Here is a 13,457-nt window from a genome sequence, read left to right on the forward strand (position 1 = left end):
CAATTAAATAAAAATATTAATAAATCTATATTACTTACTATTGAATTTTTTTATATGTTTATTTCCAGTTAATATTTTTATTATTTCATTAAAGTTTAAAGCAAAATATTTTATTTTTTTAAATTTTTGATAAATTGATTTCACATTTTAGAAATTAATTAATTCATTTTAAAATATTTTAAACATATTTAGAAATAATCTTTTTGCATTTTATTAATTTAAATCTATAAAAAATTTAATATATATTAGAATTGTTAAAATTTATATTAATAGGAAAGCCTTATATTTTTACGCATTTTATTAGCTCAATAACACTCTAAATGGCCAACAGAAAATATATATAGAAGTAGGATCTTTAAAAAGAAAATCTGGTAGTGGCAGAATCCCTACTAAAGCAACTTATAAGAATATAAAAAGAATTATTAAAAATTTTAAAAATAAAAAAGATGGTTTTTCATAAAGAATTAGAAAATTTTAAATCCTAATAAGGCTATATCTCAAAAATAGTCAATAAGAAAATTCATTTGAAATGCTTTAAAGAGACCCTCAAGAAGCAATTAATAAATCATACCTCTGTTAAACAAAAATAACTAAGGTTTCTTTTTATGGCCTGAAAAAACACTAGTCCGCTATGCTAACTTTTAATTTTTAAAAAAGTGAAAAGTGAAATTTTTCTCATATGCGTAAATAAAATCCCTCTAATTTCCTGAGGCAAGAATCATCTAAAATATTTGAGGCAATTTCAAAACTGTTAGTGTACTCAAATAATTAGAAGGTTAATAACCTCACAGTAAAAATTATTAAATTTAGGCAATAAAGCCTTTTTTAATTTTTTAAAAATAAAATTAATAATTTTAAATTACCACATTTATTTATTTTTTATAATACTTTTTTGAATTATAATTTTATATTTTAATTCGTTGAAATAATGAGGGATTGTTATGTATGATAAAGCATTACATTTCTAGAGATCTAGAGATTTTAGGGTACTTTAGATTCTAATAATTATTGTAAAATCTTACAAAATTTTATCAATATAATGGATTATGGTTTCTTTCAAGACAGACTCTTTTAATAACATATGGCACCTTTTCATCAATTAAAAATAACATTATTATTATATAAATATGTTTTCTTATAAATAAAATTCTACTTAAAGAATAATCAAATAGACATTTAATCATAGGAGGAAAATTTAGATTCCGTTCTATACTCTAATAGTCTATTTATTATTTTCATATAGATAGAAGTTTCTTTAATCTTAAGGGATAGAAGGTTTCATAACTAAATTATGCCAAAATAGATTACATATCACTATATCAAAGCTCTTATAATCAAATAATTCAGTAAAAAATAGCTTTTTATACTTTATTTACTATATTCAAAATAAGATATAAATTTGTGCAATATTATTAATATGAGTTTTATGGGTATTTCAGTAAAAGAAACATCTTATTTATAGCGAGTTTCTAACTTTAGAGTTGGCTTAAGGTAGAAAAAACATTTACTTTTTTAGTTTTTGTTGCATATTTTTCAAGTTATTGATTATTCATATCAAATAATAATTTTCTTATCCATTAATCCTTTATTAAAAAATTAATTTTTTTTGATGAAATTTTCAAACAGTATGAAAAGTATACTACTCTTTGTCCTATGATTATATACATACTTTTGGTTACTTTTGTAATAAAAACGATGAGGCATAGTATTTTATATAGGTTACTTATTGTATTTAGTTAAGCAATTGAATATATGCTTTATTGATTGCCTTTTAATAATTTAAAATGAGATAATGCTTTACCTTTTTTTAATTTTATTTATAAAATAAAAGTGTCTTTTAATAAGTTTTGGTTTAGGGTTTGAAAATGTTAACATCTGTTTATAGTCTTAAATTTTATTGTTTTTTACAGTAAAATTTGCCAAAAGTTTGACATTTATGCATTATTTATTTAGTTATCTATTTTATAAATTACATGTTAATTTTGCTACTTTTAAATTATTTTGCCATTCATTTATTCATATATTTACTATTATGAAGACATTAATAAATTGTAATGATAAATATTATTTAAATTAGAAAACTGACTGTATGGTCAATTACTTCATTAGTTTCTTTAGTCGCTATCAACCTAAGCTCTAAGCTTATTTACTTCTATGTTTTACTAAAATTATGAATTGTTTGTTGTTTTCTTGTTTTATTTTGTTTGCGCATGTGTTAGTCTGCTAATTTTATTCATTATGTCATTTTTCATAATTTTGATTGAGATGATGGCAAGTAGGGATATTTAAATCTTATTTATAGATCTAAATTTAATGTGTACTATTAAAATGTTTATGAAAAAAATTTTGATTTTTCAAATATTCTTTTAACATGTAATTTGAGTAAATTACATCAGATTTTAACAAAAAATAAATATTTAAAAATTTAAGCAATACTTTTTATTGTCACATAATTAATTAATTCAACTTAATTTGTTAGAAAAAAAATATTGAGATATTAAAAAATGGATATAATAAGCTAAAATCTTGTCGAATCTTAAGAAGCTAAATATAAGCTTGCTTTGCATCTTCAAAACAGAAAAAAAGTCAAAGAGATGTACAGAATGAAAGGTGTATAAATGCTCAATAAGCCTGAGTTAGTCAGTAAAAAATATTTAAATTAAAATAAATTTTTATGAAAAGATAGATAGATAATTAATTATAACTATTGAAATATTAAAACCTGCACACAGATACTATTAAAACTTAAATATATTATTTGTATAAAAAAAAATCAAACCTTCCATTTAATAATTAAGCCTGTCTTTGTTCTAATTATATTTTATTGTAATTTTAACAAAAGTTTCTGATATCTAAGAACCTAAGTTAAAGCCTTATTAAATTTCTATTTATTAGACTATGAAAAACGAATTAACTGAAAAAGGTTATTCTGAATTTAGGTTTTTAGGACAGGGAGTATAGGGATTTGTTTTGTTAGCAAAAAATTCTTATACTAACATGAGGTATGCTATCAAAGGTGTTTAAGTTAGAGATCCTCAAGGAAATATTGATGAAGATCTTAACAATAGAGTGAAATAAGAAGTAGAAATACTCAAAAAATGTAGAGATTCCCCTTACGTAGTCAGTCTTTTAGATTAATTTGAAGGATAACAATTTAGTTACTTAGTTCTAACTGAGTGTTAAGGTAGAAATAAAACTAATTTTTTTAAAAAATTAATAAATTAAACAAACCATTTAATTAAAAAATTTTAATGAAAAATTAAATGCTATAAATAAAAAGGAACTCTCACGTAAATTTTAGAAAGGAACTAAATCATAAGACTGAATGAAATATCAGTAATCAAATATGCTCATGATATTGCTCAAGGCCTCTATTATATCCACTCTAAGAATTGCCTTGTTAATGATCTGAAAATGGATAATATCTTAATTGACTATCATGGAAATGCAGTTGTTTGTAAATTTTAAACAAATCCTAAAAAACTTGATTGATTTTCTATTAAATATATTAAATAGCTGATTTTGGTTTAGCAGATAACCTAATTAATAAATCTGGCTATGCGTTCAATCAATATGTATGCAATCATATTTTTATCATATTAAAGAGATATTCAAATAATTCAATTCAAAAAATATATGAAAGATGGGAAATGTTTTGTATCAAGCACCAGAGTGTATTGACCCAGCTGATCCATTCATAGGTAAGGTTTATCATGATGAATATTTAAAATTAGGTGTCACCGTGAGACAAGAGCCAAGTAATAGAGTAAATATTTTATTTAAATTATTTCTCTAAAAACTAATTAATATTATTCTTAATAATTTAAACAGAGTGAAGCATGTTCTTTAGGTATTATATGAAATAAAAAAAATATAATTTATTTTTATTTAAATAAATTATTAAAAAGGATATCTAATATATACATTGATCTAGGGAATAGATTTGAATTTATTATCAAATAAGCACAAACCATTAAATTATGATGGTGAATTAAAAAATTTTGTTTATCATAATTAGCTTAAATATATTATTGAAGGATTAACTAATTTTGTTCCAAAGAATAGAATGCCTATTAAAGAGGCTTTAATTATTTTAAAAGGAATTATTTCTTTTGAATTTTAGTTAGATGACATGCTTATTGAAATGATAGATGAAAACATTTAGTAGTTCACAAGTTCACTCAAAAATGAAATTGAATTTGTTAAAGATTTTTCAAATAAGTTTTACCCAATCATGTATATATGTTTGCTTATTCTAATCTATCTCATTTGTTCAATTTTTTAAAGTAAAAACGAGCAGACCTTAAACTAAGAGTTGAAAGAAGACCATCAAAAAAGATAATATGTTGATTAACAAATTTTACTTAAAATATCCTCAATTTAGTAAAAATAATTTATAAAAAAGGAGGAAAAAATAGAAGAATTATAGAAAGCAAATCTCTAACTATAATAAAGTATTAGTGAATAAGAAAAAACAATTAAAGATTTATTCAACTAGTTAGAATCATTTTAGAATTAGTTAACAAATCAACCTTAGATTATGAAGATACCAATGAAGGAAATGAAAGAATAGTAACATGTTATTTTTTAAGAAATTAAAAATAGGAAAAGAAAGATGAATTACCAATAGAAAAAATTAACTTTAAATTCAAAAAATAAGCTTTTAATAGAAACTAATAAAAATATTATGAAAAAGAAAGTATGCGCTTTTTATCAGTTTACTTCAAAAAAATTAATTAATTTTAATATTATAAAAAATAGAATGTAATTAATTCTTTTTGAAAATTATTTATTGACTAAAGAGTTACATTCGCTTAAAAAAACTGAATAACTAATAATTTATTTAAATTTATTAAACCTTAATAATCCATTAACTTCATATTTCAATAGCAAATATATTTATTACTCTTTAATTATTCTTCTCCTTTATTAAATTATCTTAACCTATTTTAGCACACAATAAAAGATGTAATTTTATTCAGTCAATTTAAGCATTTTAAAAAAATTTTTATTTAAAAGGAAGTAAGTTTGTTTGTTTGAAAAACATGATCATAAATTCATAATCACATTCTTTTAGAGGGTTTAATTTTTATCCATAATTACTACTTAATTCATCTATTTCTCTAATATAGAAGGTAATCACTCTTCCTTTCCTTAAAAAATACTAAATTTAAAAATATATTCAAAATAGCATGTAAAGTTTTTACCAAAAAATGCTCAAATAAGCTTTCATATTCAAAATAGCTAGTAATTAATATTTTAGAATGAGTTTTGATGAGAAAATAAATAAATGCTGAATTAACTTTCATATTCAAAATAGCATGTAATTGATATTTGAGAATGATTTTTGATGAGAAAATAAATTAATGCTGAATTAACTTTCATAATCAAAATAGACTGTAATTAATATTTTAGAATGAGTTTTGATGAGAAAATAAATAAATGCTGAATTAACTTTCATATTCAAAATAGTGGGTATTATTATTTTAGAATGATTTTTTGGATTATATAAAAGATATCTGCATAATCTTAAGACACCTCTTATTAAGTGATTGTTGTATCTGATATTGTAAAATATTCTTTTTTTTAAATATTTATAATCTAATATTTTAAATATTGTAGATTATAAAATTTAAAAAAATTGTAAATATTATAAAAAATTAAATTATTTATGGCTTTGAACAAATATTTATTTTAAAAAAATATATTTAATTTATTAAGATTTCTTAGTATTATATACCCTAACTTAAGATATTTTAATATTATGCATATTTCTTTTTAACATTATTTATAACCAGAAAATAAATGCTGAATTAACTTTCATATTCAAAATAGGGAGTAATTGATATTTTAGAATGATTTTTGATGAGAAAATAATTGCTGAAATAACTTTCATATTCAAAAAAATAGCATGTACTTAATATTTTAGAATGATTTTTGATGAGAAAATAAATAAATGCTGAATTAATTTTCATATTCAAAAAAGCAAGTAATTAATATTTTAGAATGATTTTTGATGAGAAAATAAATAAATGCTGAATTAACTTTCATATTCAAAATAGGGAGTAATTGATATTTTAGAATGATTTTAATGAGAAAAAAAATAAATCCAAAATTAATTTTCATATTTAAAATAGAATGTAAAAAATATATTTGGAAGAGACAAATAAGTTATATTATTGGAAAATAGATTGTAATAAATATTTTAAAGAATGGTTTATAAATAATTATCTAAATAATCAATTAGGGAGTAATATTATTTTATTCTATTTTTTTTAGAAAATACTGATTTAAATTATTTAGTAAAAACCGAATGACGTAATAATTTTAGTGAAATAAATAATAGTTAATGAGTTAAATAAAATTTTGAAAAGGATGTAAAATATTATTTTATGATTTAGAAGTATCAGATAGTGAAAAAATGAGATTATTGCATGAATTAGTGGGTACGAATTTACTTATAATATTTTAATTATTGTATAATTAATATTTAAAAATAGATAGTAATCTTTTGATTGTAAAATAGCTAATAAATGAATCAATTATGTTTTAAATAGCATGTAAATATTATCTTTGATTAAAAAAAATCAAAAAATAATTAAAATTTAAAAAAGCAAGTAATTATTAAGCGCTAATTGAAATAAATAAGATGAATTGCATTAAATAATTTAAATAGAGAGTATAATTTGAATATTTTATTGAAAGAAACTAAATAAATTATTTTAAAAAAGCGAAGATTGGTAAATAATTTTAAATAAATTTTAGAAAAATAAAATAATCTAAACATTATAAAAAGGAGGTAATAAAATCAACAATCATTCAGAAATTTTAAAAATTAAATTTTATAATTTGCTTAATTTTGATCAAATAACAATAATATAATAAAATAAACCCTAACTATTAGCCATTATTCCAGACTTTTTTTACCGCAAGATAGAATGTAATAATAATCAAAAACCGTGTCAGATTTTAAATTTTAAATTGACTGCTAATTAATAGGATGATGTATTGATTTCAGAATTACTTTATAATATAATAAATAGTAAAAACATTTTACTTTTGAAATAGGTTGTAATATTATACATACTTACTTTATTACAAACAAATATTCATTAATTACTTCAACAAAATAGCTAGTAAAATTTTTATTATTTTCTATAGATACTTTACTTATTTATTTACTTATTTATTTATTTATTTATTTATTTATTAATAGTGAGTAAAATTTTTAAATGACTTTAAATAAGAAGAAAATGAAATATTCTAAATAGGAAGTAAAGCATTTATGTTAAATGCCACTCTAAAATTAAAACGAAATATCTTTTATTCTTTTGTAGAAAGTATTTTCATTGATTGAATGATATCAAAATATTCTAAAATATCTTAAACTTTAAAATAAGGGATTGGTAATTTTTAATTTTAGCATTTTAAAATACCAACTCAAATAAAATGACTTAAATAGGAAGAAGTAAAAATCAATCTTATTGTCCTCTTGGCATGATATTATATTTGGTTTTATTTAAAATAAATAATAGACAGTAATTTTTTTGATAATATTTTATAATCTTAGCATGATGGACGATTAATAAATTAAAATTAATAAAATAGAATGTAGCAATATAAATAATTGAATTCTAATTTAAAAATACAAATTAAAACTTAATATAGTGGGTAATATTTTTACTAGAAAATATCAACAAATATTTATTTTCTTTTTTTATTTAAAAAAGCAAGTAACAAACATTCATTTGTTGTTCAAACTTTAAAAATCACAACTTAACTTTTAAATTAAACAGAGTGTAATTTCTTAAAAAAATTTATTCTAAATATCTCACTATTTTGATTAATCAAAACAGCTAGTAATATTCCTTACTTTATTTGTTAGAATATCAAACATATTTCGTATTTCTAATAGCATGTAAACCTATAACTCTGTTTCTTAAAAGAATAAATATATTTTATTTTATTATATCAATAAGTGGGTAATTTGTTTTTCATCTTATAGTAGACCTTCTTGGAATTTTTTACATACTTAATAGAAAGTAACTTTTCTAAATTTTTTATAATTATTAGATTTTCAATCAAATTTTAAATAGGCAGTAAATAAAATTTTAGAATGATTTTTGATGAGAAAATAAATGAATTAACTTTCATATATATTCAAAATAGTGAGTAATTAATATTTTAGAATGATTTTTGATGAGAAAATAAATAAATGCTGAATTAACTTTCATATTCAAAATAGCGAGTAATTAAGAATGATTTTTGATTAAAATTAAATACTAAATTTACTTTCTTATTCAAAATAGCGAGTAATTAATATTTTAGAATGAGTTTTGATGAGAAAATAATTGCTGAAATAACTTTCATATTCAAAATAGCTTGTACTTAATATTTTAGAATTATTTTTGATTAGAAAATAAATACTGAATTAACTTTCATATTCAAAATAGAGAGTAATTAAGAATGATTTTTGATGAGAAAATAAATGCTGAATTAACTTTCATATTCAAAATAGCTTGTAATTAATATTTTAGAATGATTTTTGAAAAGGAAATAAATGTTGAATTAACTAACTTTCATATTCAAAATAGCTAGTAATTAATATTTTAGAGTGATTTTTGATAAGAAAATAAATGCTGAATTAACTAACTTTCATATACAAAATAGGACGTAATTAATATTTTAGAATGACTTTTGATGAGAAAATAAATAAATGCTGAATTAACTTTCATATTCAAAATAGTGGGTATTATTATTTTAGAATGATATTTGATGAGAAAATAAATGTTGAATTAACTTTCACATTCAAAATAGGAAGTAATTAATATTTTAGAATGATTTTTGATGAGAAAATAAATAAATGCTGAATTAACTAACTTTCTTATTCAAAATAGATAGTAAATAAAATTTTAGAACGATTTTTTATGAGAAAATAAATAAATGCTGACTTTCATATTCAAAATAGCTTGTAATTAATATTTTAGAATGACTTACTTTTGATGATAAAATAAATGAATTAAATTTCATATTCAAAATAGTTGGTAATTAGCATTTTAGAAAGATTATTGATGAGAAAATACATGCTGGCTGAATTAACTAACTTTCATATTCAAAATAGGGAGTAATTAATATTTTAGAATTATTTTTGATAAGAAAATAAGTACTAAATTAACTTTAATGTTTAAAATAGAGAGTAATTAACATTTAGAATTATTTTGGATGAGAAAATAAATGCTGAATTAACTTTCAAATTTACAATAGATAGTAATTAAAATTTTATAATGAATTTTGATGATAAAATTAAATTTAAATATAAAATAGTGAGTAAAATTTAATAAGAGTTAAAAATAAGAAATTAAAGAAATAAATCAACTTTTGAAAAACAGATGGTAATTAATTATTAGTAGATTATAAATAAGACAGATGGAAAATAAGTTTAATTTGAATTTACAGCGAGTAATATTTTATAAGAATAATTTTGATAGAGAATCTTATTAAAATGTATAAAATAGATAGTAATATTTTTGAAAGTTACTAATGTAGAGTAAGTATTAATTTTAATATGAAAAAAGTGAGTAAGAGTTATGAAAGTAATTGAAAAAATGTAACTAACTAACTATATTAATTCTAAACTAGATTGTAAAATATTTCACTGATTTAAAAAGAATATTAAAAAAGTTAAAAATAATAATAGATTGTAATATATATTTTAAACAATTTTGGATGAAATAAAATCAAGAAATGCTTTTTTTAAAACAGCTGGTAATCATTAATTAATCCTATTAAGAAACCAAAATATGAAATCTATTACCTATTTATAATAAAGAAAGTAAAAATTATTTATAAGAAAAGTAAGTTTTCTTAGTAAACCTTTGAATAAAATAAATAGGGTATAACACATTGAAAGTTTTTATTACCAAAAAGCAAGATTTAAAAAATATCTATAAAAATATTAGAAGGTAATTAATTAATTAATCTTTTTACATACATAAATTAATTTATAATTTCCATTTAATTATTTAATTGAAAAATTTCAAAAAAAAATTAAATATAAAATCATTTTTTGCTTTTAAAAAGTGATGAATCACATAATATTTGTAAGATTCAGGCAACACAGTTTAGGAGATCAGAAATACACTTTTTTTTTGTTTGTTTGCTTGTTTATTATAAATAAAATAATAATTTGAATTATTATTAATAAATATTAAAAATAATATGAATATGTGAAGTAAATCTTTATGTTTTCTATATTCATTGTAGCTTTAAATTTTAATTACTTTTTTTTTTTTAGACATGAAAAACAATAAATTATTCAGATTTAGTTTTTAAATATTTTTTATTACCAGATAGATAACCTAACTTAGTAAACATACTATTATATTTAATTTTTTATTTAATTGAAATTTAAAATTCAATTTTTTTAGAAGTAAGATAAAAATTTCATAATTGATAATTTATAAATAAGTACATCATTAAAAGCTTAAAAAATCCAGATATTCCTAGTTTTTGAAAATTATAATTTAATTTCCATTCAAAATGTATTTGTGATCGAATTTCAAGTTATAAATTAAATAGTTGCAAAATTTAAATTTTAACATTTATTCTAACACAATTATGCTATTTATTTAGTTTCAGTTAATAAAACTCTCTAATAGATCAATTTTATAAAAAAGTTAAAAATTTGATCTTTCATCATCATCTTGCTCTTCTTCTTCAATAAAAATTAGTAAATCTAAATATATATTTTAGAAGAATTTAAAGAAAATGAGATAAAAGGTATCAGAATTAATTGATTTTGTGTTTGATAAAGCAAAAAAAATTTTCATTCAAAATTTAATTATATCAAAAATTTTATATTGAGTTAAGAGAATTTACAATCGGAGCATTTTTAGATCAGTAGGCAGAAAAAAACCTCTCTGCCTACTATTTTTTCGCCTTCCAAGTATTTTCCTTGGAGGGCTACGAAACAAAAACTTTTGGATAAACTAAAAAAAAGAAAAATAAAATTATTAAAAATAATACTGTATATAGATTTATTTTAATACTGCTTTAGTAAATTTAAGTATATATTTATACATTTATAAATTTTTAAAAAGAGAAAATATTAAAGAAAGTTTATTTTTCAATACTCAAAGATTTTATTTACTTATTTATTTACATAGATAGATTTATTATTGATATTTTATAAACTATTTTACAAAAATCTAAATATTAATTTTTAAAATATATTTTTAGATGCTCTTTAATGTCAAAAAAGTAAAGAAAATGCAGCTAAGATAAATGCAGATAAAGCTAATAATGAGCTATTTAACTTGCCAAAGCATTAATCAGAAGAATTAACATAAGATACAAGAGTCTAATCAGCACTTTTTGCTTTGTTGTCACAAGAATTTTAGCAAGTTTTAAAGCTAGTATAATCAGTTACCCAAAAGCAAGGAGCCCAACAATTAAGATAATCAGTTGCAGAAGAAATGCAGGAAGCCTAATTAGAAGATTTTGCGCATGGATCTCCAGATATAACTTATTTCATGCAAGTAGCAAAGTTGTTGAATTATTCTTAGGTAGTCCAACTAGGGACATTTGTGGGAAAATCTATGGCATTAACAGCAATAACTTAAAGTACTACTAATAAAAGAACAATTATTTTCATTTTTAATTTTATTTCTTTTTGCTTTTATAATTTTTTAATTAATTTCAGGAATAATAAATAAGCAAAAATCTTAAATTTAAAGCTAATATTAGAACAATAAATTAAATTGATAATCCATAATTTTAGAGTATAGACTCTATATTAAGAATTGCGAAAGCAAGCAATTTTGGATGATAATTAATTTACTCTATTTCATGTGATTTATGATTAAAGACTATTTATAAATTTAAAAATAAATATAAGCTTAAATTGTAAAGTCTATATTAATTATTTGAAAAATTATGAGTGCACGAAATGATATTACATTTTGTAAGCTATTTCTAAATCGCTTTTGTAAAAGATTTTGCATTCATAAATAAAGAAGCCCTGCCCTTCCTTTTTAAAAATAAAATAATTTTTTCATTAGTAAATAAAGAAGACTTTCCTTATTAAAAAAAATGATTTTTCTTAAATTCAATAAAATATTTATTTTGTTTTATTCTTAATAAATAAATAAAAACATAATAATATAATGAGATAAAACTTTTAAAATCAAGAAATAGAAAATGTAAAAATTTTTATTATTTTTAACAGATAATTTTATCTATCTTGCACTTTCATAAGCAAAAAAGTATAAACTTTCCTTTAATAAACTAAATCAATCAATCAAATTAAAAAATTAAATTTTACTGACTTTATAATAAAAAAGAAAGATGTGATAAATTTGATAATAGATTTAATTAAATAAATTATTAAAGCCAATTTTAGATCAAATTAAATAAATTATTAACATAGTATGCAAATTATTATATTGAAAAGAATCTAAATAAATATAAGGCTGACTGGCTGGCTGATTATAAGTCTATTACATATTATTTAAATTTGACTTTTGAAATAATTTATCTATATCAATTTTTAAAAAAAGGTAGCACAAATCTATTGATAATAATATAATAGTGAACCTTAATGAAATTTCACTTTCATATTTAATTTATTTTTGCTTTTCTGTTTTACTTTTATTTATGAAAATAATATCTATACACTTATAAATAAAAATTATAATATATAGCTCTCCCTTCTGACATTTAAATATCACGAACCATTAATTGAGATTTTCAAAGTATTTATTTATGTATGTATAAAATGAATGAATAAAGTAAATTTTAGTTTTTTATTTAATTTCTACTTCAATAAAAATAAATAAATTAAAATTAATAAAATAATTAAAAAAATAAATAATTTATTTAAAATATGTTTTTTTTAATTAATTAAAAAAAAGACTTTAATTCCTAAATTTATCAAATTATTAATTATTATATTAAAATAATTTATAATGTAAGTATAAAATATAAATATAAATGTAAATGTAAATTTAATTAAGGAAATCCTATTTAATTTAAAATAAATGAATAAATGTGTAACCCAAATCAAAATAAACAAATTATTTATAAAAATTGCAAATTTAATTTAGGAAATAAATAATTTCTTATTTAAAAGAAATAAATTCATTCTATACTTAAAATTAATTAAAAATTAAAAATTAATTATATTTTGCAAATAATTTTTATTTAAAATTATTCAATTTTGTGTTTAAATTTAAATAATTAAAGAAAAAATGATAATAATAAATTAAAAATTTTAGAATTATATATATTTTTTGTTATGAGAAAGAAATGAATATGTGTCTAAAATAAATAAATAAATAAATAGACAGACAAATAAGTAAATAATAAATAAATATTAATAAAAAATTGCAAATTTTATAAAATAAATCTTATTTTTTTTTAAACAAGTAAATGAATTCGAATTTCGAAATTAAATAAAA

General features: G+C 19.2%; 3 protein-coding genes across 3 annotated transcripts; 2 read left to right on the forward strand and 1 right to left on the reverse strand. All coding sequences in view use genetic code 6, as the record gives it.

Annotated features, from left to right (window-relative positions):
• Positions 1-2,504: 2,504 nt before the first annotated feature.
• TTHERM_000633271 (kinase domain protein) lies at positions 2,505-4,782 on the forward strand (the record flags this gene model as incomplete). The annotated part of the gene is made up of 8 exons (XM_012796112.1): positions 2,505-2,643; positions 2,843-3,184; positions 3,281-3,457; positions 3,517-3,575; positions 3,644-3,766; positions 3,935-4,236; positions 4,288-4,699; positions 4,762-4,782. 8 exons carry the CDS (start codon positions 2,505-2,507, stop codon positions 4,780-4,782), a joined length of 1,575 nt encoding a protein of 524 aa, XP_012651566.1.
• Positions 4,783-9,587: 4,805 nt separating this feature from the next.
• TTHERM_000633273 (hypothetical protein) lies at positions 9,588-10,222 on the forward strand (the record flags this gene model as incomplete). Its single annotated transcript, XM_012796113.1, has 3 exons — positions 9,588-9,642; positions 9,893-9,962; positions 10,081-10,222. The coding sequence occupies 3 exons, from the start codon at positions 9,588-9,590 to the stop codon at positions 10,220-10,222; spliced, it is 267 nt and encodes an 88-aa protein (XP_012651567.1).
• Positions 10,223-11,251: 1,029 nt separating this feature from the next.
• On the reverse strand, positions 11,252-11,653 carry TTHERM_00633339 (hypothetical protein; the record flags this gene model as incomplete). The annotated part of the gene is made up of 1 exon (XM_001471152.1): positions 11,252-11,653. One exon carries the CDS (start codon positions 11,651-11,653, stop codon positions 11,252-11,254), a length of 402 nt encoding a protein of 133 aa, XP_001471202.1.
• Between the last annotated feature and the right edge of the window lie 1,804 nt (positions 11,654-13,457).

This window comes from Tetrahymena thermophila (genome assembly GCF_000189635.1).
Source record: "Tetrahymena thermophila SB210 genomic scaffold scf_8254764, whole genome shotgun sequence".
NCBI classification, from domain to species: domain Eukaryota; phylum Ciliophora; class Oligohymenophorea; order Hymenostomatida; family Tetrahymenidae; genus Tetrahymena; species Tetrahymena thermophila.